Source organism: Chiloscyllium punctatum, chromosome 9 (assembly GCF_047496795.1).
Source record: "Chiloscyllium punctatum isolate Juve2018m chromosome 9, sChiPun1.3, whole genome shotgun sequence".
Lineage (NCBI taxonomy): Eukaryota > Metazoa > Chordata > Chondrichthyes > Orectolobiformes > Hemiscylliidae > Chiloscyllium > Chiloscyllium punctatum.
The window spans coordinates 2973485-2998239 of record NC_092747.1 but is presented as its reverse complement, the minus strand read 5'-3'; the positions used below and the strand labels follow the sequence as shown (position 1 = coordinate 2998239).

At 46.2% G+C, this 24755-nt stretch overlaps 1 protein-coding gene across 1 annotated transcript in view; it reads right to left on the bottom strand.

Moving 5' to 3' along the window:
* Positions 1 to 23113, bottom strand: part of slc6a7 (solute carrier family 6 member 7) — an 80814-nt gene extending 57701 nt beyond the window's left edge. The window contains exon 1 of the mRNA XM_072576702.1: positions 22884 to 23113. Within this exon, the coding sequence (XP_072432803.1) occupies positions 22884 to 22967 (84 nt within the window). The 5' untranslated portion in view covers positions 22968 to 23113. The remainder of the gene's footprint in view (positions 1 to 22883) is intronic.
* Between the last annotated feature and the right edge of the window lie 1642 nt (positions 23114 to 24755).

The window sequence follows — 24755 nt, the reverse complement described above, 5'->3', positions numbered from 1 at the left end:
CACAAACACACACACAAACACAGAGAGATACACTGACATACAGGCACACACATAAACACAGGCAGATACACACACATAAACACATACAAACACAGGCAGATACGCTCACACACAGGCACACACAAACAGGCAGATACACTCACACACGCACATACACACAGGCAAACACATACAAACACAGGCAGATACACTCACAAACACACACACAAACACAGAGAGATACACTGACATACAGGCACACACATAAACACAGGCAGATACACACACATAAACACATACAAACACAGGCAGATACGCTCACACACAGGCACACACAAACAGGCAGATACACTCACACACGCACATACACACAGGCAAACACATACAAACACAGGCAGATACACAGACACAAACACAGGCAGACATACAATCATGACTGTAGTGGGTCAGGGATGTGTGACAGCTCCCCAACACCACCTTCTATGGGACACGATGGGATTGGCCACAAATGCTGGCCTAGATGGCAAGGCCCACCTCAGAAAGAGTAAGGAAAGCAGCTGGACACCACTGAGGACAAAGCAGCTGCTTGGTCACTCCACCTTCAACATTCTATTTCAGTTACATCACCCATCAACAAGACTGTGGCTGGTTACACCTTGCTGCAATTAGATTAGTTTAGGGAAATCTGCAATACATCCCCACCAAGTCCAACATATGCATCCTGAGGTATCCTGTTCAGAACTGAATGATACTGTGACATATACAATTGGTAAAAAAAAGATCCAGTCAGGTTTTTATATCAGTGCAGGAGTGGGGCGGCTCAGTGGTTAGCACTGCTGCCTTGCAGTGCCAGGGACCTGGGTTCAATTCCCGCCTCAGGCGACTGACTGTGTGGAGTTTGCACGTTCTCCCCGTGTCTACATGGGTTTCCTCCGGGTGCTCCGGTTTCCTCCCACACTCCAAAGATGTGCAGGTCAGGTGAATTGGCCATGGGAAATTGCCTGTAATGTCTGTGGATATGTAGCTAGGTTTCAGGAGAAAATGAGGACTGCAGATGCTAAAGAGTCAGAGTCAAGAGTGTGGTGCTGGAAAAACACAAGTCAGGCAGTATCCAAGGAGCAGGAGAATCGGCGTTTCGGGCATAAGCCCTTCATCAGCTAGGTTGATTAGCCATGGGGATGGGATGCTCTTTGGGGAGTCAATGGATCCAATGGCCTCTATCTACACTTCATGGTTAAACCAGAATTACTGTTTATTACAAGTAAATAGATTCAAGCAACAGGTAAACAATTATAAACTATTGATTCATGGCTTTTTTGGGGGGATTACAATCAGTTTCCTAACTCGCCTGCAGGGAGAAACAGTAACCACAAGGTTATCACTTTTGTACCAAGGACCAAACTAAGAGGTCAATCGAGACTATCTGCCATGGCCAATGGAGAGATGCTGGTATTTTCTTCAAATTCACTCCTGGGGTATGTACATCACTGGCTGACCAGCACTGATTGCTCATCCCTAGTTGCCCTTGTGAAGGTTGTACCAAGCTGCCTTCTTGAACTTGGAGACCTGGGTAATGTTCTGGGGACCTAGATTCACATCCTGCCATGGCAGGATATGGTGGAATTTGAAGTCAGTAAAAATCTGGAATTAAAAGATGACCATAAAATCATTGCTGATTGTCAAGAAAACCCATCTGGTTCACTAATATCATTTAGGGAAGGAAACTGCCATCCTTACCTGGTCTGACCTACATATGACTGACTCTCAACTGTCCTCTGAGCAATAAAGACAAAAATAGAAATTGCTGGAAAAGCTCAGCAGATCTGATAGCATTTGTGACAAGAACTGTTTCAGCTCCAGTGATCCTTCCTGGAGGAGGGGATATAGCATTGCTGATCAGAGAGTGTATCACAGAGACAGAAACGAAGGGTGTTGAGGACGGTTTGTCTACTGAGTCAGTTTGAGTGGAAGTTAGGAACAGGAAGGGAGCAGCCACCCCATTGAGGGTTTTCTACAGACCACCTAGTAGCAGCAACGAGATTGAAGATTCTGGAAAAATGCAGAAGTAGCAGGGTGTTGTTGTGGGTGACTTCAACTTTCCCAATATTGACTGGAACCTCCTGAGTGCAGGTGGTTTGGATGGAGCCGTTTTTATCAGGTATATTCAGGAGGGTTTCCTTACTCAGTATGTAGACAGACCGATGAGGGGAGAGGCCATTTTGGATTTGGTGCTCGACAATTAGCCAGGACAGGTGTCAGATCTCGCGGTGGGAGATCACTTTGATGACAGTGACCATAACTGCCTCACATTTACCACAACCTTGGAGAGGGAAAGGAGCAGTTACCATGGCAAGATATTTAATTGGGGAAAAGGAAATTATGACGCTGTCAGACAGGGGTTGGAAAGTACAGACTGGGAGCAATTGTTCCACAGAAAGGGCACAGCAGACATGTGGATTCTATTTAAGGAGCAGTTATTGGGAGTGATGCACAAATTTGTTCCTCTGAGACAGGTAAGAAGGGGTAAGATTAAGCAACCTTGGATGACGAGAACAGAGGAGCTTCTCATCAAAAGGAAGAAGGCAGCTTATATAAGGTGGAGGAAGGAAGGATCTAGAACAACTTTAAAGGGTTACAGGCTTGCTAGAAAGGAGCTCAGAAATGGACTGAGGAGAGCCAGGAGGGGGCATGAAAAAGGCCTGGCAGGAAGGATTAGGGAGAACCCAAAGGCATTTCACTCATACGTGAGGAATAAGAGAATGATCAGGGAGAAGGTAGGGCCGATCAGGGAGAGCGGAGGGAACTTGTGCGTGACGTCTGAGCAGATAGGGGAAGCACTAAGTGCAATTTTTTGCTTCAGTTTTCACCAAGGAAAGGGAACTTGTTGTGAATGAGAACTTTGAGCAGCTGAGATACAGGCTTGACCAGATCAAGATCGATGAAGCTGATGTGCTGGAAATTTTGGCAAACATTAAGATTGATCAGTCCCCAGGGCCAGACCAGATTTATCCTCGGCTGCTCCGGGAAGTGAGAAAGGAGGTTGCTAAGTCACTGGCGAAGATCTTTGCCTCATCACTCTCCATGGGAGTCGTACCGGAGGATTGGAAGGAGGCGAATGTTGTTCCTCTTTTCAAGAAGGGGAATAGGGAAATCCCTGGCAATTACAGACTACGTCTGTGGTCAGCAAAGGTTTGGAAAGAATTCTGAGGGTTAGGATTTATGACTATTTGGCAAAACATAGTGTAATTAAAGGCAGTCAGCATGGCTTTGTGAGGGGCAGGTCATGCCTCACAAATCTTATTGAGTTCTTTAAGGAGGTGACGAGATAGGTCGACGAAGGTCGAGCAGTGGATGTGGTGTATATGGACTTCAGCAAGGCATTCAATAGGGTTCCCCATGGATACCTCATTCATAAAGTCAGGAAGTATGGCAGACAGGGAGATTTGGATATCTGGATTCAGAATTGGTTGGCTGACAGAAGGCAGAGAGTGATTGTAGATGGAAAGTATTCTGCCTGGAGGTCAGTGTTGAGTGGGGTCCCGCAGGGCTCTGTTCTTGGTCCTCTGCTCTTTGTAGTTTTCATAAATGACTTGGATGAGGGGGTTGAGGGGTGGGTTAGTAAATTTGCAGATGACACAAAGGTTGGAGGTGCTGTCGATAGTATAGAGGGCTACTGCAGGCTGCAGCGCAACATAGACGGTGCAGAGCTGGGCTGAGAAATGGCAGATAGAGTTCAACTTGGATAAATGCGAAGTGATGCATTTTGGAAGGTCGAACTTGAATGCTGAATATAGGATTAAAGACAGGATTCTTGGCAGTGTGGAGGAACAGAGGGATCTGGGTACATAGATCCCTCAAAGTTGCCACTTAAGTGGATAGGGTTGTTAAGAAAGCATACGGTGTTTTGGCTTTCATTAACGGGAATCAAGTTTAAGAGCCGCGAGGTTTTGCTACAGCTCCAAGTCCCTGGTGAGACCACACTTGGAATATTGTGTCCAGTTCTGGTCACCCTACTATAGGGAAGATACAGAGGCTTTGGAGAGGGTACAAAGAAGGTTTACCAGGATGCTGCCTGGACTGGAGGACTTGTCTTATGAAGAGAGATTGAATAAGCTCAGACTTTTCTCTCTGGAGAGAAGGAGGAAGAGAGGAGACCTGATCGGGATATACAAGATAATGAGTGGAATAGATAGAGTCAATAGCCAGAGACTTTTCCTCAGGGCAGGATTGACTGGTACGAGATGTCATAGTTTGAAGATATTAAGAGAAAGGTATAAAGGAGAGGTCAGAGGTAGGTTCTTTATGCAGAGAGTTGTGAATGCATGGAATGCGTTGCCAGCCGTGGTGGTGGAAGCAGAGTCATTAGGGACATTTAAGTGTCTGCTGGACATGCATATGGATAGCAGTGAGTTGACGGTTGCGTAGGTTGTTACTATATTTTACATTAGGATTAAATCTCAGCACAACATCATGGGCCAAAGGGCCTGTTCTGTGCTGTACGTTTCTATGTTCTATGTTGCTTGGAGCTGGGCTGTGGGCAATAAATGCTGACTTGAGCCAGTGATGCCCACATCCTGTGACTGAATACAAAAAACAGCAAGGATAAAGGAAGATTGGTAACAGTGAACCCTTACCCAGTGCCACGTGCTGGTCGAGGTGGGAAATAGGAATGGTACTAGGAGTGGTCATCAGGGCACGTCCCACATTGAGCACTTTATGAACTTGTTCTGGGGACCGTGGACTCCATTTGGCATCTAATAGGAGATGATACATTGGATATGTTCACAGAACATGATTGTTCTCAAGATCTTGTGTTGTAAGCAAGGCTTGTTGGGTGAACAACCATAAACAGAAAATGGAGTACTGACTGTGTTCTGGATGGGTGCAGCTCCAACAGCATTGAAGGAGCTCCACCCCAGGATAAAGCAGCTATCTTGATTCAAAAGCACACTCAGCACTTGGACATTCACTGCCTCCATTACTGATACAATGGCCATAGTGGGTACCATCGACAGGAAAAGGATTCTTGAGGCACACTGGTAGTGTCCTTACCTGTGGGCCAGAGGGCTGGGTCAAGTTCCACCTGCTCCAGAGGTGAGTCATATTATGTTTGTACAGGCTTTTAAAAATAATTGCCTTCGACAAGATTTCTTGCACAAATTCATCAAATTCCCATGGATGGCACCTTCCAGCTACCTTAGGGGCACAGGGGCAGTGGATTGATGGGAACATCAGTGACTGCAGTTTCCCCTCCCAGCCACATGCCAGCCTGACTTGGAAATATATCGTCTTTCTTTCAGTCTTGTTGGGTTAAAACCCAGAGCTCTCTCCCTGGCAGCATTGTGGGCCTACCTGCAATACGTGGACTGCAGTGGTTCAAGACGAGAACACACCACTACCTTCTTCAGGGGCAACCAATAAATGCTGGCCCAGGCAGCGATATCCACATCCCAGAAATTAATTTTTAAAAATCACTCTGATGCCAGTTTGTGGTGCTCCCCAGTTTATGTTTTGTCGGGGCAGCTCAGCTCCTGACCTTGTTACAGCCTTGGTTCAAGCATGGACCAAAGAGCTGCATTCCTGAGGGGAGGGGAGAGGGACGGCACTTCACATTAAGGCTGCACTTGACTGAGTGTGGCATTGAGGAGCCCTAACAAATCCAGAGTCAGTGGAATTAGGGGTAAACTCTCTGCTGATTGTAGTCATACCTGACACAAAGGAAGATGATTGTTGATGTTGGAGATCGCTTATCTCAGCTCCAGGGCACCTCTCCAGGAGTTTCCCACAAAACAAAACTGGGATGTTAAAAATACTGTAGATTTAATGAGTGAAAGATGGGGGGGTTTCTGTAATGGAAATTAGGGAGAATGTAATAGGGAGGTTATACTGTCAGGATGAGGTGGTGAGAAATATGGGGCATAAATCCTGCAAAGATTGTTTCGATATGTCTGGTATGGTTCTCTCCTGTAAATTGTATGTGATCCATCGTTTCACTATCACCTTCAATATTTTCTCTCCAGTTATTGTTCAGTTCCTATTGAACGTTTAGTTGGCCCAGAATCAAACATGATTCAACATGTAGTTACAACATTTAAAAGGCATTGGGATAGCTACATGATAGGAAAGGTCTGCAAGGACGTGGGGCACACAAAGGCAAATGGGACAAGTTTAGTTTGGGAACCTCGGTTGACCGAAGGGTCTGTTCTGTGCTGTATGACTGTATGACTCTGACACTGCAATATCACTGGGTTGGTTATCCCATACCCCAGCCTATGTATGTTTGAATCACACCATCGCAAAAGGTGACATTTGAATTCAGTAAAGTCTGGAATTAAACACTGGCGTATTAGTGACCATGTAACTAAGATCCATGTCGGCCAGAGCAGGTAAACGTAACAGACATCTTTCCTTAAAGGGCATGAGAGAATCTGATGGGGCTTTTTATGGCATAAGGAAAGACGTCTGCCATGTTTACCTGCTCTGGCCGACATGTCACTCCAGACCCAGCAATGTGTTTGACTCTTAACTTACTTCTGAAATGAATAACAAGTTATGCAACTCATGTACAATTAGGCAAAAGTGAGGAGTGCAGATGCTAGAGGTCAGGGTCTAGACTAGAGTGGTGCTGGAAAAGCACAGCCGGTCCTAATGAAGGGCTTTTGCCCGTAATGTCGATTTTCCTGCTCCTTGGATGCTGCCTGACCTGCTGTGCTTTTCCAGCACCACTCTAATCTAGACTCCAGTTCAATTAGGATGGGCAATAAATGCGAGTGTTACCAGTGACACCCACATCCTCTTAACAACATTTTAAAACTGATACTCACAGAAAAAGAGTTAGATATGTATTTCCACAACCATGGAGAGAGGCAAATGTAATTCCTCTCTTCAAGAAAGGAAATAGGGAAATCCCCGGCAATTACAGACCAGTAAGTCTCACGTCTGTCGTCTGCAAGGTGTTAGAAAGGATTCTGAGGGATAGGATTTATGACCATCTGGAAGAGCATGGCTTCATTAAATGCAGTCAACACGGCTTTGTGAGGGGCAGGTCATGCCTCACAAACCTTATCGAGTTCTTTGAGGATGTGACTAGAAACGTTGATGAGGGTCGAGCTGTGGATGTGGTGTATATGGACTTCAGCAAGGAATTTGACAAGGTTCCCCATGGTAGGCTCATTCAGAAGGTCAGGAGGAATGGGATATAGGGGAACTTAGCTGTCTGGATACAGAATTGGCTGGCCAACAGAAGACAGCGAGTGGTAGTAGAAGGAAAATATTCTGCCTGGAAGTCTGTGGTGAGTGGTGTTCCACAGGGCTCTGTCCTTGGACCTCTACTGTTTGTAATTTTTATTAATGACTTGGATGAGGGGATTGAAGGATGGGTCATCAAGTTTGCAGATGACGCAAAGGTTGGAGGTGTCGTTGACAGTATAGAGGGCTGTTGTAGGCTGCAGCTGGACATTGACAGGATGCAGAGATGGGCTAAGAAGTGGCAGATGGAGTTCAACCTGGATAAATGCGAGGTGATGCATTTTGGAAGGTCGAAGTTAAAAGCTGAGTACAGGATTAAGGATAGGATTCTTGGCAGTTTGGAGGAACAGAGGGCTCTTGGTGTGCAGGTACATAGATCCCTTAAAATGGCCACCCAAGTGGACAGGGTTGTTAAGTAATCATATGGTGTTGTGGCTTTCTTTAATAGGGGGATTGAGTTTAAGAGTCGTGAGATCTTGTTGCAGCTCTATAAAACTTTGGTTAGACCCCACTTGGAATACTGCGTCCAGTTCTGGTCACGCTATTGTAGGAAAGATGTGGATGCTTTGGAAAGGGTTCAGAGGAGGTTTACCAGGATGCTGCCTGGACTGGAGGGCTTATCTTATGAGGAGAGGTTTACTGAGCTCGGACTTTTTTCATTGGAGAAAAGGAGGAGGAGAGGGGACCTAATTGAGGTATACAAGATTATGAGAGGCATAGATAGAGACGATAGCCAGAGACTATTTCCCACAGAAGAAATGACTAACACGAGGGGTCATAGTTTTAAGCTGGTTGGAGGAAAGTATAGAGGGGATGTCAGAGGCGGGTTCTTTACACAGAGTTGTGAGAGCATGGAATGCGTTGCCAGCAGCAGTTGTGGAGGCAGAGTCATTGGGGACATTTAAGAGACTCCTGGACATGCATATGGTCACAGAAACTTGAGGGTGCACACATGAGGATCAGTGGTTGGCACAACATCGTGGGCTGAAGGGCCTGTTCTGTGCTGTACTGTTCTATGTTCTATGTTCTATTTCCTCAGGCCTATACACATCCCTGGAACATCTGTGTAACAAGGATACCTATGTCAGGCTTCTAATTACTGACTACAGCTCCGCCTTCAACACCATAATTCCAACCGAACTAATCTCCAGTCTCCGAGGCCTACTGCAACTGGATCCTTGACCTCCTCATCCAGAGACCACAGTCAGTGAGATTAAGCAACAGCACCTTCTCCATGACAATCCTCAACACTGGTGCCCCACAAGGCTGCATACTCAGCCTCTTACTGTAATCCCTGTACACACATGACCATGTGGCCAAATTTAATCTGAACTCCATCTCCAAGTTCACTGACAACACCACCATTGTAGGCTGGATATCAAATGATGATGACACAGAATAAAAGAAAGAGAGAGAATGCTTGGTGACGTGGTGCAAAGATAACAAGCTCTCCCTCAATGTCAGCAAAACTAAAGAGCTGATCATCGACTTCAGGCAGCAAGGAGGAGGGTACGCCCCTGTCTACATCAACAGAGCTGAGGTTGAGATGGTCAAGAGCTTCAAATTCCTCAGAGTGACCAGCACCAACAATCTCCCTGGACTAGCCACATTGATGTGACAGTCAAGAAGGCACAACAACGACTCTTCTTCCTCAGAAGGCTAAGGAAATTCAGCATGTCCATAAGGATCCTCCCCAACTTTTACAGATGCACCATAGAAAGCATTCTATCTGCACGCATCACAGCCTGGTACAGCAACTGCTCTGCCAGGACTGTAGGAAACTACAGGAAGTTGAGACCACAGCCCAGTCCATTACGCAAGCCAACCTCCCATCCATTAACTCCAACCACACTTCTTGTTGCTGTAGAAAGGCAGCCAACATCATCAAAGACACCTTTCACCCCAATCGTTATCTGTTCCAACTTCTTCCCTTAGTCAGATGATACAAAAACTTAAACACATACCAATAGGTTAAAGAATAGCATTTTCATCCGCTGTTATTCGATTTCTGAATGGACTTCTGAAATTTTAAATCTAATGTTGATCTTTGCCTTTTGTGCACCTTTTTTGCAGCCGTCACTCTGTACTCCTCACTCTGTACAAGCACCCCATCGTCTTTGTGCCTTTGTATGGTATGATCTGCCTGTACTACACGCAAAACAAAACTTTTCGCTCTGCTTAGGTATATGTGATAATAATAAATAAATCAAATTACTTTCCAATCAATCTGTTAGGAGATGTTATCCCAGACCTTTGGTGAAGGAAGGAGTTGAGCCTGATCCCCTGGGTCAGAAATAGGGACATAAACACTGAGCCACAAAAGCCCAAAGAGGAATGAGACAAGCACTTGATGTAAATTTAGACTCTTTAATTGTTCCTTATCTATTTTAAGCAGATAATTCAATCTGCCCCACCCTCTTAATATCTCCAGTGGATCTGTGTCATACAGGTGTGTCTTTTACATTATTCCTGGATCTGACCAAAACCCAGCTGAAATTCTTGTGTTCCTTTTGTAAGTGTGTCCCACAGATCTTCCTGATGACGTATGTAATTGTTTCCGACGTTGTCAATTGCTTACGTAAGAGGTGACTGCAACGTGAGCATCACACAGTACAATGAATATTATCTCAAAGGAAGACTGAACCTTGCACCTTTCACAAATGCAGGATATTTTAGGGTGCAGTTATTGTTATAAGACTACAAACTTGACACTCAATTAGCGCATAGCAACCTCTCACAGACAGCAGTCAGATGTTGATCAGAGATTTTATAGAACATTCCAGCACAGTCCAGGCCCTTCAGCCCTCGATGTTACGCTGACCTGTGAAACCAGTCTGAAGCCCATCCAACCTACACTGCTCCACGTGTTTGTTCAGTGATGTTAGGGGAGAGATAAGACTTAGTCCATATACAACAGGGAGAACATTCTTATTCTTTCAAATCAGGGCCATGAACTCTTTCATCATATAAAAACAGAAAATGCTGGAGAAACTCAGCAATTCTGGCAGCATCTGTGGTTGCAGAGACAGATTTAATGTTTCGAGTCCAACGTTTCCCCACTTCAGGGGCCAGGTGGACTTCAATTCAATATCAAGCAGCACCTCTGAAAATATAGCACTCCCTCAGAGCTCCCCCTCCAACAATACAGCACTCCCTCAGAGATTCCCCTCCGACAATACAGCACTCCCTCAGAGATCCCCCTCCAACAATACAGCACTCCCTCAGAACACCCCCTCCAACAATACAGCATTCCCTCAGAGATCCCCCTCCAACAATACAGCACTCCCTCAGAGATCCCCCTCCAACAATACAGCACTCCCTCAGAGATCCCCCTCCAACAATACAGCACTCCCTCAGAGATTCCCCTCCAACAATACAGCACTCCCTCAGAGATTCCCCTCCGACAATACAGCACTCCCTCAGAGATTCCCCTCCGACAATACAGCACTCCTTCAGAGATCCCCCTCCGACAATACAGCACTCCCTCAGAGCTCCCCCTCCAACAATACAGCAGTCCCTCAGAGTGCCCATCTGACAGTGCAGCACCCGATAGTGCGACACTCCCTCAGCACTGACCTCCCAACAGTTGACTACTCCTTCAGCATTGAATCTCTGACAGTGTGGTGCTCCCTCAGCACTGACCCTCCGATAGCGTAGCACTCCCTCTGTACTGACCCTCCAACAATGCTGTGCCCCCCTTGTCAGGTTAATGGGCTCAAGTCTTTGAGTGAAGGGGTGTAGAGACAACCCTGGTAATTATAGCCCAGTGAGCCTTACTTCTGTTGTGGGTAAAGTGTCGGAAAAGGTTATAAGAGATAGGATTTATAATCATCTAGAGAGGAAGAAGTTAATTAGGGATAGTCAACACGGTTTTGTGAAGGGTACGTCATGCCTCACAAATCTTATTGAATTCTTTGAGAAGGTGACCAAACAGGTGGATGAGGGTAAAGTGGTTGATGTGGTGTATATGGATTTCAGTAAGGCGCTTGATAAGGTTCCCCACTGTAGACTACTGTACAAAATATAGAGGCATGGGATTGAGGGTGATATAGTGGTTTGAATCAGAAATTGTCTAGCTGAAAGAAGACAGAGGGTGGTGGTTGATGGGAAATATTCATCCTGGAGCTCAGTCACTGGTGGTGTACCGCAAGGATCTGTTTTGGGTCCACTGTTGTTTGTCATTTTTATAAATGACCGAGATAAGGGCGTAGAAGGGTGGGTTAGTAAATTTGCGGATGACACTAAGGTCGGTGGAGTTGTGGACAGTGCTGAAGGATGTTGTAGGTTATAGAGAGACATAGATAAGCTGCAGAGCTGGGCTGAGAGGTGGCAAATGGAGTTTAATGTGGAAAAGTGTGAGGTGATTCACTTTCGAAGGAGCAACAGAAATACAGAGTACTGGGCCATGTACATCGATCCCTGAACGTTGCCACTGAGGTTGACAGGGTTGTTAAGAAGGCATACATAAGTTAGCTTTTATTGATAGAGGGATCAAGTTTTGAAGCCATGAGGTCATGCTGCAGCTGTACAAAACTCTGGTACGGCTGCACTTGGAGTATTGCGTAGAGTTCTGGTCACCGCATTATAGGAAGGATGTGGAAGCTTTGGAAAGGGTGCAGAGGAGATTTACTAGGATGTTGCCTGGTATGGAGGGAAGGTCTTACGAGGAAAGACTGAGGGACTTGAGGCTGTTTTCGTTAGAGAGAAGAAGGTTGAGAGGTGACTTAATAGAGACATACAAGATAATCAGAGGGTTAGATCGAGTGGACAGGGAGAGCGTTTTTCCTCGGATGGTGATGGCTAGCATGAGGGGACACAGCTTTAAATTGAGGGGTGATAGATATAGGACAGATGTCAGAGGTAGTTTCTTTACTCAGTAATAGTGGCATGGAACACACTGCCTGCAACAGTAGTAGCCTCGCTAAATTTAAGGGCATTTAAATGGTCATTGGATTAACATATGGATGAAAATGGAACAGTGTAGGACAGATGGGCTTCAGATTGGTTCCATAGGTTGGCGCAACATCAAGGTCTGAAGGGCCTGGACTGAGCTGAAATGTTCTACGTTCTATGAGTGGGACTTGAACCCACAAATTATCAGAAATTGCAGCAGGACCTTGATCAGCTGGGGAAGTGGGCCGAGAAATGGGAAATGGAGTTTAATATGGATAAGTGTGAGGTTTTGGATGTACGTTTGCTAGCTGAGCTGGAAGGTTCATTTCTAGACGTTTTGTTACCCTACTAGGTAACATCTTCAGTGGACCTCATGTGAAGCAATGCTGAAAATTCCTGCTTTCTATTTATATGTTTGGATTTCAAATCTTCTCAAAACTCGATAAGTGTGAGATCTTGCATTTTAGAAAGTCAAATCAAGGTAGGAGTTTCATAGTGAATGGGAGGGGCTTAAGGAGTGTAGTGGGACAGTGGGACCTTGGAGTTCAGGTGCACGATTCTCTGAAAGTGAAGTCCCAGGTAGACAGGGCAGTGAAGGAGGCTTTTGGCACACTGACCTTCATCAGTCAGGGCATTGAGTATAGGAGTTGGGATGTTTATGTTGCAGTGATACAGGCCACACTTGGAGTATTGTGTTCAGTTTTGGTCACCTTGCTGTAGGAAGGATGTTATTAAAATGGAAAGAGTGTGGAAGAAGTTTACAAGGATGTTGCCAGGACTCGATGGTCTGAATTACAGGGAGAGGTTGGACAAACTAGGACTTTTTTCTTTTGAGTGTAGGAGACTGAAGGGGGAGCTTATAAAAGTGTATAAGATCATGAGAGACATGGAGAGGGTGAATGCACTCAGTCTTTTTCCCAGGGTTGGGGAATCGAGGACTAGGGGCATCAGTTTAAGGTTAGAGGGGAAAGAATAAAAGGGAACCTGAGGGGCAATGTCTTTACTCAGAGGGTGGCACACACATGGAATGAGCTGTCAGCAGAAGTGGTTGAGGCGGGTACATTAACAACATTTAAAAGGCATTTGGACAAATACATGGATAGGAAAGGGTTAGAATGATATGGGCCAAGTGCAGGGAAATGGGGTTAGCGTGGATGGACAGTTTGGTCAGTATGGACCAGTTTGGGCCGAAGGGCCTGTCTCTGTGCTGCAGGACTCGATGATCCTTAAACTGGCAATGAGAATGCTAACCAAGGATCGATATTGATGAAGAAAGCACAAGAATCTTTCTTTGACTGGAATGATGAAGGGCAGGAACAAAAGGAATGTGGTCATACATTAGGTTCAATTTTCAATTTTTAGGGAGAGTCAGAAGTAGCAGTGAGATGAATAACAAGATGGGTGTGCGTTTGTCGGAAGTGGGGAAAGTCGGAATGCCAGTCTACAGTTTCACAGACTCTGCACTGAGTATAGGGCCTTCTGTTAAATACCTGCAGGCTGATATTGATAGCAGTACTGCCTCAGTGCTGTCTGAAAGGATTATTGTTCTTATCCAGCAGCTCATTATCAATGCCGGAAATCATGGGTGATGTCAAAAACATTGGGTGGGTGGGGGGATATTAACAGGAGATGAAATCTAACTATGCCAGTTGTCTGGGACCCCCCACCCACTTGGGTTCCTGTTATTTTACACGCAAAGAATGTTCTGTTCAGTAGATTGGCAATGTGAGCATTCAAAATGCCTTTTGTACATTTCAAACCTGAAACACTTAACAAGGTAAGAAATTGGGGCTGGACTCAGGCCTTCAACCTCTTGAGAGTGCTCTACCATTCACAATCCCAGCTTATTTTCCACCTCAGACAATGTTTGCACTGTCCACACATTCCTGAAACTCTTACTGCGCAAAAACCATCCAACTTTGTCCTGAATGTTGTCAATGAAGGAGCATCAACAACCATCGGGAGCAGAGAATTCTAAAAAGTCACAACATGCTGAATGAAGGAATTTCTCTTTATCTCAGTCATAAATGATTAGACACTGACAATGTCTCAGTGTTCTGGATTCCCCTTTTTTCATAAGATGTGACAATGCCAGTATATTACTGCAGATCCCTAACTGTCCTTGACCAAAGTGGCGCACTTGGTCATTTCAGAGGACAGTTATGAGGCAACCACATTACTATGAGTTAGCAATTTTTGAGAAGATTTGTAGCTCAGGTTGATGATATGTAGGTAAGTTAGCTCGCTGAGCTTGAAGGTTTATTTACAGACATTTTGTCCCCATACTCAGTAACCTCATCAGTGAGAGTCTCTGGTGAAGTGCTGGTGGTACATTCTGCCTCTCTACAGGTCTTGGCTTCTTAAAGTGGGTTTTGGCATTTCTGGTTCTTTTTTCCGAGGGAAGGTAGGTAGGATCTAAATCGATGTGCTTATCGATGGAATTCTGGTTAGAATGCCACGCCTCTAAGAAATCTCATGCGTGTCTTTGTTTCGCCTGCCCTAGGATGTGTGTGTTGTCCTAGTCAAAGTGGTGTCCTTTGTCTGTATGTATAGAAACCAGTGAGAGTGGGTCGTGTCTTTTGGTGGCCAGTTGGTGTTCATGTATCCTGGTAGGAAATTTCCTGCTAGTGTGTCTGAAGTAGTGTTTTTTTACAGTTCTTGCGTGGTATCTTGTAAATGATGTTAGTTTTGCTGGTACCACATTAGACAAACTAGCAGGAAACTAGTTTATAAACTTTGTTATAAAATACAGTGAAGAGTGTTGCATAGTGTTGCCATTATCTGGCACTTTCTTAAAAAACAGAAAGATAAACCAGAACATAGACTCTAAAGGCAGAGAGGTCAGGAAATAAAGGTCAACTTCACAGTCCTTTTTGTTAAGTGCTCTCTATGGGGCCATGGGCCTGGTGACTAGGCACAAGACCCTCCACCACTGCTGTGGGAACAAAGGTCTTTGGCACCACCTCACCTCCACCAACACCCTCGCCACCATGAGTCCTCAGTGGACATTGCCAATTCAGAGACCATAGATGTTGCCAGGTACTGCACTGACTCAAACTGAACTCCACCTCCACCGTGAGTCTGCCTCAGACTGACTTCACCTTTGGGTGTCATACTCGACTCAAACCTGGTTCCATGACCATCGCCATGGACCTGAGCTGGAGGCAGACGCTGCTAAGAACCTAAATTCACCCCCCCCCCCCGCCCCCAGGGCAGGCAGGAGTCGGCACTGGGACTGCCTCAACAGCCTAAACATTGCCTGCCTCACCTCCCTGCTACTGCCAGGATTCAGGTGGTTGTCAGTAAATTTCTAAAAAGAGAATAAAGGTGACATTAGTCACCAATGGCATGTGGGGTGCCGGGCCCTCATGGTCAATGTGACAGTGGTAGCGACCTGAGAGAAGAGAGGCTGGTCAGTCCAGAGTTGGCTGGGAACCAGCTTCTGTAGGTCAGACGGCGGAACACAATCCCAGTCACTGAGATGCTCTCTCAAGCTGACATACCCAGCACCCAACAAATATCAGGACAGTCACAACTAAGATGGGCAAGTGATGCAGCCTGACACTCACTATTCAAAGTGAATCTTCAATGATGGGCCCAGGTATGGTGTGTGGCCCTCATGGGGTTGTCACTCAGAAAGCTTCACCCCAGTGTCTGAATGTGGCGTTCACTCTGTAACGAAGCTCGGCCATGATCATTGAATCTGATGCAACCAAATAAATCAACCTTGCAGCCTCCTGCAAAAGCAGTTTTGAATGGGGTGAAAGATAGCAGCACGCTGCTGTGCAGAGGGATCTGGGTGTCCTTGTGCATGAATCACAGAGGGCTGGTCTGCAGATGCAGTAGGTAGTTAAAGCAAATGGAATATTGTCCAGCATTCCTACATGGATGGAGTTTAAACATAGGGAGGTAATATTGAGGCTGTACAAGGTGCTGGTGAGGCCACACCTCGAGTACTGTGTCCAGTTTCGGTCTTCTTACTTGAGAAAGGATGGACTGGCACTGGAGGGGGTGCAGAGGGGGTTCACTTGGATGATTCCGGAGTTGAGGAAATTGGCTTATGAGGAGAGGCTGAATAGATCAGGACAATACACATTGGAATTTAGGAGAATGAGGTAGGATCTTATAGAATTCTTATAGAATCACATATAAATGATGATGGGAATGGATGTGATAGAAGCAGGGAGGTTGTTTCCACTAATGGGTGAAACTAGAACTAGGGAGCATTGCCTTGAAATATCGGGGAGCAGATTTCGGACTGAGTTGAGGAGGAACTTCTTCACCCAAAGTGTTGTGAATCTGTGGAATTCCCTGCCCAGTTCAGACTACCTCATTGAATGTTGTGGTTCTGTTCGCCGAGCTGGGAATTTGTGTTGCAGACGTTTCGTCCCCTGTCTAGGTAACATCCTCAGGCCACTATAAATGCTGGAGGAAAGATCACAGAAGTGCTTCACAGGAGGCTCCCAAGCACTGAGGATGTCACCTAGACAGGGGACGAAACGTCTGCAACACAAATTCCCAGCTCGGCGAACAGAAGCACAACATCGAGCACCCGAGCTACAAATCTTCTCACAAACTTTGAATATCTCATTGAATGTTTTTAAGGCAAAGACAGATAGACTTTTGAACAGTAAAGGAATTAATGGCTATGGTGAGCAGGAGGGTAAGCAGAGGTGAGGCCACAAATGATCAGCCATGAATTATTGAGAGGAAGGGTAGGTGTGATGGGCTGGATGGCCTCTTCCTGCTCCTAATTCTTATGTTCTTATCAGAGACAGAGAGAATATAAGGAAATCCCAAGACAGCAACTTGTTCAAATCCTTCCCTTACTGCTGCAGAGGATTCTGGGTACTGATCAGTTTTGACAGTTGCCTACCCACTGACTGGAATCAGACAAAACTCCCGAGATGGTCACCTTTGGAATCTGGGAGGGTTTCCCTTTGAATGTCAACATTTCCAAGTCTCTCACTAAGCAGTCTCACACTGCGTTTTTAAAAATTTTTCTTAACAAACTGATTATTTTCAGAGTTTGCCATACTATGTTCCAGTTGCCATATTCCTCCCAAATTGCTCATGTTCTCTATTTCCTTAGTGCACTCCTCATAGATTATTCTCCCAATTTATTTTGTATTGTCAGCAAACAGGAATATATTACTCTGTTCCTTTGTTGAAGTTATTAATGTAAGCTGGAAATACTTGAGACCAAAGTCTAATCCTGGTTATAAAGAGCTAGTTATAACCTGCTAATGCAAAAATGTCCCATTTGCTTCTATCCTTTGTTTCCTGTCCATTCCCAATCCTTGATCCATGTCAATATTTTAGCCCCAATCCCATGGGTTTTCTTTTAGGTAATAACCTCTCATATGGCACCTTATTCATTGCATTTTAAAAACTGAAATACACTTTGGCCAACAGCTCCCTTTATCCATATTACGATATTTATCAAACATGATTTATTTTTTTCAAACCTATGTTGATACTGCTGAATCATATTTGGACTTTCCAACTGCACTGTCACAACATGTCTCATAATTCAATAGCTATTTCAAAGCACCACCAACGGCTCAAGTAAGGTTTTAGCATGTTGTAGAATACTTTCTGTCTAAAACGCCATGTCATTTTCTCTCCTGTGAGCACAGACACTTGCTGGTGCTGGAAAGAGTTGACTTAGTTACTGCAATCTGTCAAATACAATTTCCCTTCCATAAATCTGGATTGACTCTGATTAATATTTTGATTTTTCAAAGATTTCAGCATTGTGTATATACAACTGACACTGGGCTAACCAGAAAAAAGTGAGGACTGCAGATGCTGGAGTATCAGAGTCAAGATTAGAGTGGTGCTGGAAAAGCACAGCAGGTCAGGCAGCATCTGAGGAGCAGGAAAATCGACGTTTTGGGCAAAAGCCTTTCATCAGGATCAGCCCTGATGAAGGGCTTTTGCCCGAAACATTGATTTTCCTGCTCCTCAGATGCTGCCTTACTGGGCAGACCAGCCTTGCTGTAAGAATATAAGTCGGAATAGGCCATTCAGCTCCTTAAGCCTGCTTTCCCAATTAAATACAATCATGGCTGATCTCATCTTGATCTCAACTCCACTTTTCTGCCCATTCCCATAATCTTTTAACCTGTTCCTAATTATAAAATCTCTCTTTGTCCTCCTTAAATTTACTCAGTATCCCAGCAATCACTGCACTCTGGGGGAGTGAATCCCACAGATTGATGACCCTTTGAGAGAAGCCGATCCTCCTCATCCCTGTTTTAAACTTGCCCCCCCAATCTTAGAACTATGACCTCTTATTCCAGATTGTCCCACATAAAGTACCATCCTTTCTACATCTACTTTGACAATTCCCTTTAGCATCTTACATACCTCAGTTAGATTAGATTAGATTAGATTACTTACAGTGTGGAAACAGGCCCTTCGGCCCAACCAGTCCACACCGACCCTCCGAAGAGTAACCCACTCAGAACCATTTCCCTGCTAACACTAACACTAGTGGGGAAGGCAATTTAGCATGGCCAATTCATCTGACCTGCACATCTTTGGATTGTGGGAGGAAACCGGAGCACCCGGAGAAAACCCATGCAGATACGGGGAGAATATGCAAACTCCACACAGACAGTCGACCGAGGCAGGAATCGAACCTGGGTCCCTGGTGCTGTGAGGCCATGCCGCCATTTGATCTCTCATTCTTCTAAACTCTGCAGAGTATCGACCCAAACTGTTCATTCTCTCCTCATAAGACATACCCCTCATCTCTGGAATCAATCTAGGGAACCCTCTCTGAATAACATCTAAAACTGTCCAGTACTGCAGATACAGTCTCACCAATGCCTTATGCATTTACAATAACACTTCCCTACTTTTATACTCCATTTAGATCCTCCTTTTTAAACCTTATTCTTTTCTTAAATTGTGTGGTTAGGTTTGCTAATTTTTAATCTTTGTGTAACTAGGAATTGTGTAAGATCAAAGCTAATATTTCCAGCATCTCTGTGGTCTATCCTTTGACAACCTAAGGCTGCAGATCATCAGGTCCTGGGCTACCTTTGCAGTTCATTGGAAGGAAGACGACTTAGGAAAAGGTGCAAATGATGACAGCCGAGATTGACAGAAAGCAAGGACCAGGTTGCTGAACTTAACATGAATCACTATAGGGTGGCATGGTAATAATAGTTTCGATCAAATCTTTTAATAATCTGAAATAGCTCATGCTTCTGAAATGGAAAGAATGTAACCTATCCTCGTCATTTAACCCTTTCATCACTGGGCTCATTCTGGGGACTCTCTCTAGGTTTAATATCTCCATCCTGTGATATGGTGCTTTATATAACCCAAACTTCATCTCCTCGCTGTTATACTTCTGTTTTCCTGTTAATTCAGCTCTTTAGTTATCATTTGTCCTCTAGTTTTCAAATCCTTGAGTCTCTCCACTCCTCCACAGTTCCAAGCTGCTCATCATTTGGAAAATACTTTGATGACATCACATTTGGCCACTTTGCAGTCTGTTGTGCTGCACTTTAGATCAGATGATAGTCTCAGCTCACAGAGCAAGATCAAATTCAGAATCCCTACACTATCAGAATAAAGAGTGGTTGATTTGGATAGCTCTGTAGTGATTGGAGCGAGGTCAACCAGGTGGACGTTATAGAATTGAATTCCCTGACTGGGCCGTTAGCCTGGATCAATCAGGGAATCCTGGCTGACAGATAGCAATAGGAGGGTCAGTGGTTCTGTTCACTCTGAGAACTGGCTCTGAGGGAGCTGGAACAGTGTCAGGGACTTGGTGATGGGATACTGGCCTCTGGGGAGTTATGTCAAGTTCAGCTAGCTGGACAGCTGATTTGAAATACAGAGTAATGCCAGAATGTGGGTTCAATTTCTGCATTAGCTTTGGTTACAACTAAGGACTTTCCTTGTCAAACCTTTCCTCTTACTTGAAGTGTGGTGAATCTCAGGCTAAGCCATCACCAATCATCTCTCTCTAATGAGAGAGCAGCCTTATATTCTGCTAAAGACACGTCAACCCTACATTCAGAGAGCACTTAGCTGAGCCATTCTGACAATGCACTTGTGAAACAGGAAGTCTCAGCATCCTAAATAAATGTGTAAACAAACAACAAAGAAACGTTACAGCCCAGGAACAGGCCCTTCGGCCCTCCAAACCTGAGCTGATCTAAATGTACTGCCTAAACCTGTCGGTCAATTTCTAAGCATCTGTATCCCTCTGCACCTACTTATGTATCTGTCCAGATTCCCCTTAAATGAATCTACCGTGCCTGCCTCTACCACCTCTGCTGGTAACGTGTTCCAGACACCCACCACCCTCTGTGTAAAGTACTTGCTGCGTGTATCCCCCTTAAACTTTCCACCTCTTGCCTTGAAAGTGTGACCTCTCGTTACTGAATCCTTCACCCTGGGAAAAAGCTTGTCTCTATCTACCCTGTCTACACCCTTCATGATTTTGTCGACCTCAATCAGGCCCCCCCTCAATCTCCTTTTTTCTAATGAAAACAATCCTAACCTACTCAACTTCTCCTCATAGCTAGCACCTTCCATACCAGGCAACATCCTCGTAAACCTTCTCTGCACCCTCTCCAAAGTGTCCACATCCTTTTGGTAATGTGGCGACCAGAACTGTACACAGTATTCTAAATGCGGCCGAACCAAACTCTTGTACAATTATAACACGACCTGCCAGCTCGGATACTCAATATCCCTAAATCAGTTGGTTTTAACAGGATTGACTGAGATCTCACTTCTCATAATCTAACTCATTAGTTTTGATCATAGTTCCTCTTGATTCCCTGTTGAAGATGCTGGTGCACAGATCCACAGGTGCTGGATGAACTGTGATCACTTCCCAGAATTTAACATTCAACAAGAATATTTTGAAAGAATCCCCACAGTTTGGAAATGGCCATTCAGTCCATCATGTCTGCACCAACCTTCTGAAGAGCATCCCACCCCACCCAGCCCCTTACTCTATCCCCATAGTCCTGCGTTTCCCCGGGCCAATCCACCCTAACCTGCACATCTTTGGACTGTGGGTGGAAACCGGAGCACCCGGAGGAAACCCACGCAGACACGGGGAGAATGTGCAAACTCCACACAGACAGTCACCCGAGGCTGGAATCAAACCCAGGTCCCTGGCGCTATGAGGCAGCAGTGCCAACCTCTTTGGGAGGTCTTGGGGATTTGAGGATGTTGTGTAAGTGGAGGTTTGGGTATTTGTGTCTGATTGAACCAAGTGGGAGATTGCTGGGCTTAAACTGGCTTCTATGTTTTCTACAGCAATGACTATACAAGGCAAGGTCTTCCATTGGCTGGAACAGGCTTTGGGACATCCTATGGCTGTGAAAGGAGTTACATAAATATAAGGCATGAGGGGCATGGATAGGGTGAATAATTAAGGTCTGTTCCTCAGGGTGGGGGAGTCCAAGTCTGGAGGGTAGAGGTCTAAGGTGAGAGGGGAAATATTTAAAAGGGATTTAAGGGACAACTTTTTCACACAGAGGGTGGTGTGTGTATGGAATGAGCTGCCAGAGGAAGTGGTGGAGGCTGGTACAATTACAACATTTAAAAGGCATCTGGATGGGCACAGGAAGGGTTTAGAGGGATATGGGCCAATTGCTGGCAAATGGGACTAGATTAATTTAGGATATCTGGTCAGCATGGACAGGTTGGACTGAAGAGCGTGTTTCTGTGTTGTATATCTCTATGACTCCACAAGTCTTTCTTATTTTTAAAATGATAAATTATTGTGATGTGGAATGCACTGCCTGAAAGGACATTGGAAGCAGATTTAACAACAACTTTCAAAAGGAAATTGCAGATTGGATAAATAATTACAAAGAGAATATGTACTGGGCTAAGAGGGGAGGGACAGCTGGTGAAAAGTAAGGGGAGTGGGGATAACTGGACAGCTCTGCCAAATAGCCAGCACAGGTATGATGGGTGAATGGCCACCTTTCTTGCATAAAATCTTTCTTTCTCCCGAGCGGATGGCAGCTATAGATGTTTGCTGATGCTGCAGAGAGTTCACTTTCCTGTTCTAACTGGTTACCAGAAATTAGTTTCTTCTGTATCTTGTTAGCCATGTCATGCTCAGGCATGAGCAGAGAGATCGGATCTGTCCACATTCATAGCTTCAATTAGAATTTAGTGAGTCACTTGCAGTGACATGCTGCATATGAGGCAAAGATTGTGTTCTCCAAACACTTTCCCAAACCTTCTCTCAATCAGAAAATACCAGATGGGAAGGAATTGCATTAATATAGCAGCCTTCTTGACCACAGGTCAACCCCACGTCTTCGAAGAGAAAAACAAATAGCTTATCTCTAAAGGCAAGCTGAAACTAGACCTGGCAGCTCCTCTGTTCACCACCTCCCACCCCACATTAGCTTGTGCAGTTGATACTCTCTCTGGATTTGCAATTATCAAGCAGAGCACAAGAGTCGCCAATGTTTGAGGGTTAAAGAACAGTCAAAGTCACTCCTTCTCTCCTGCAATCTCTGCATCGTTAATAGCTCCAGGATCATTGATTTCCTCATAGTCAGTGAAGTATTTCAAACCATTTTCCACCAAAGGCGTTTCAGTCTCAGTAACTCTGTGTCGAACTTCCACCTACTCTCGACCTGCTTGACTCGCTTTCAAGTGATCGTTGAAATGATTGAAAAGTTGATGGGGGGGGGCGTTAAAGATTCAAACTGGATTGATTAAACACCCACAACCCCTCACCTTCCCCAAAGCCGTCTCACCTGTGGAGTTCCAGATGGTTTTATTTCCTGTCCGATGCTGTCTGTGCTCTTCAAGTAATTGGCCCATTTTTTGAGAAGTCTCATTTAGAATAAGTGTAAGGAGCTGCGGGCTGACATGAAGAGATAAATATACTGCAGCTCGAGCGAGAGGCAGGGACCAAGCTGCTGGCAGGCAAACTGTTCCCCGGATGGGCTCTGACAATGACACAAGAGTCTCACCTGAAAGATGATCTTCCACCTGTCACCAGGGAGACAGCAGCAAAACACCTGGAGGGCAGTGTTTATCACAGATTTACTAATCCAGAGCGACAGAGGGTGGAGCTACTCACACACCAATCCTTCCAGATTAGTTTTGTGTTTGGTGCCAGTGGAATATTTCCAATCTATGATGGAAGGGCAAAAATGCAAAACACAAACAATACAGCAGATCCCCTGAATAACCTCGGAACAGGAGAAGATCACAGCAAAGGCTTTTCATAATATCGAGCATAGTACTCCCAATGCAGCACGGAGGGAGGGTCAGTGCTGAGGGAGTGCCGCACTGTCGGAGGGTCAGTACTGAGGGAGTGCCGCACTGTCGGAGGGTCAGTGCTGAGGGAGCACCGCACTGTTGGAGGGTCAGTGCTGAGGGAGTGCCGCACTGTCAGAGGGTCAGTGCTGAGCGAGTGCCGCACTGTCGGAGGGTCTGTACTGAGGGAGTGCCGCACTGTCGGAGGGTCTGTACTGAGGGAGTGCCGCACTGTCGGAGGGTCAGTGCTGAGGGAGTGCTGCACTGTCGGAGGGTCAGTGCTGAGGGAGCAGCGCACTGTCAGAGGGTCAGCGCTGAGGGAGTGCCGCACTGTGTGAGGGTCAGTGCTGAGGGAGTGCCGCACTGTCAGAGGGTCAGTGCTGAGCGAGTGCCGCACTGTCGGAGGGTCTGTACTGAGGGAGTGCCGCACTGTCGGAGGGTCTGTACTGAGGGAGTGCCGCACTGTCGGAGGGTCAGTGCTGAGGGAGTGCTGCACTGTCGGAGGGTCAGTGCTGAGGGAGCAGCGCACTGTCAGAGGGTCAGCGCTGAGGGAGTGCCGCACTGTGTGAGGGTCAGCACTGAGGGAGTGCCACACTGTCGGTGGGTCAGTGCTGAGAGAGTACCGCACTGTCGGAGGGTCAGTGCTGAGGGAGCACCGCACTGTCGGAGGGTCTGCGCTGAGGGAGTGCCGCACGGACAGAGGGTCAGGGCTGAGGGAGCGCCGCACTGTTGGAGTGTCAGTGCTGAGGGAGCAGCGCACTGTCAGAGGGTCAGTGCTGAGGGAGCGTCGTACTGTTGGAGGGTCAGGGCTGACGGAGAGCCGCACTGTTGGAGGGTCAGTGGTGATGGAGTGGGCTCTGTCGGAGGGTCAGTGCTGAGGGAGCGCTGCACCGACGAAGGGTCAGTGCTGAGGGAGCGCCGCACTGTCGGAGGGTCAGTTCTGAGGGAGTGCCGCACTGTCGGAGCGTCAGTGCTGAGGGAGCACCACACTGTCGGAGGGTCAGTGCTGAGGGAGCGCCGCATGGACAGAGGATAAGCGCTGAGGGAGTGCCACACTGTCTGAGGATCAGCGCTGAGGGAATGCCGCACTGTCGGAGGGTCAGTGCTGAGGGAGTGGGCTCTGTCGGAGGGTCAGTGCTGAGGAAGTACCACACTGTCGGAGGGTCAGTGCTGAGGGTGCGCCGCACTGTCTGAGGGTCAGTGCTGAGGGAGCGCCGCACTGTTGGAGGGTCAGTGCTGAGGGAGTGGGCACTGTCGGAGGGTCAGTGCTGAGGGAGCACCACACTGTCGGAGGGTCAGTGCTGAGGGAGTGGGCACTGTCAGAGGGTCAGTGCTGAGGGAGTGTGCACTGTCGGAGGGTCGGT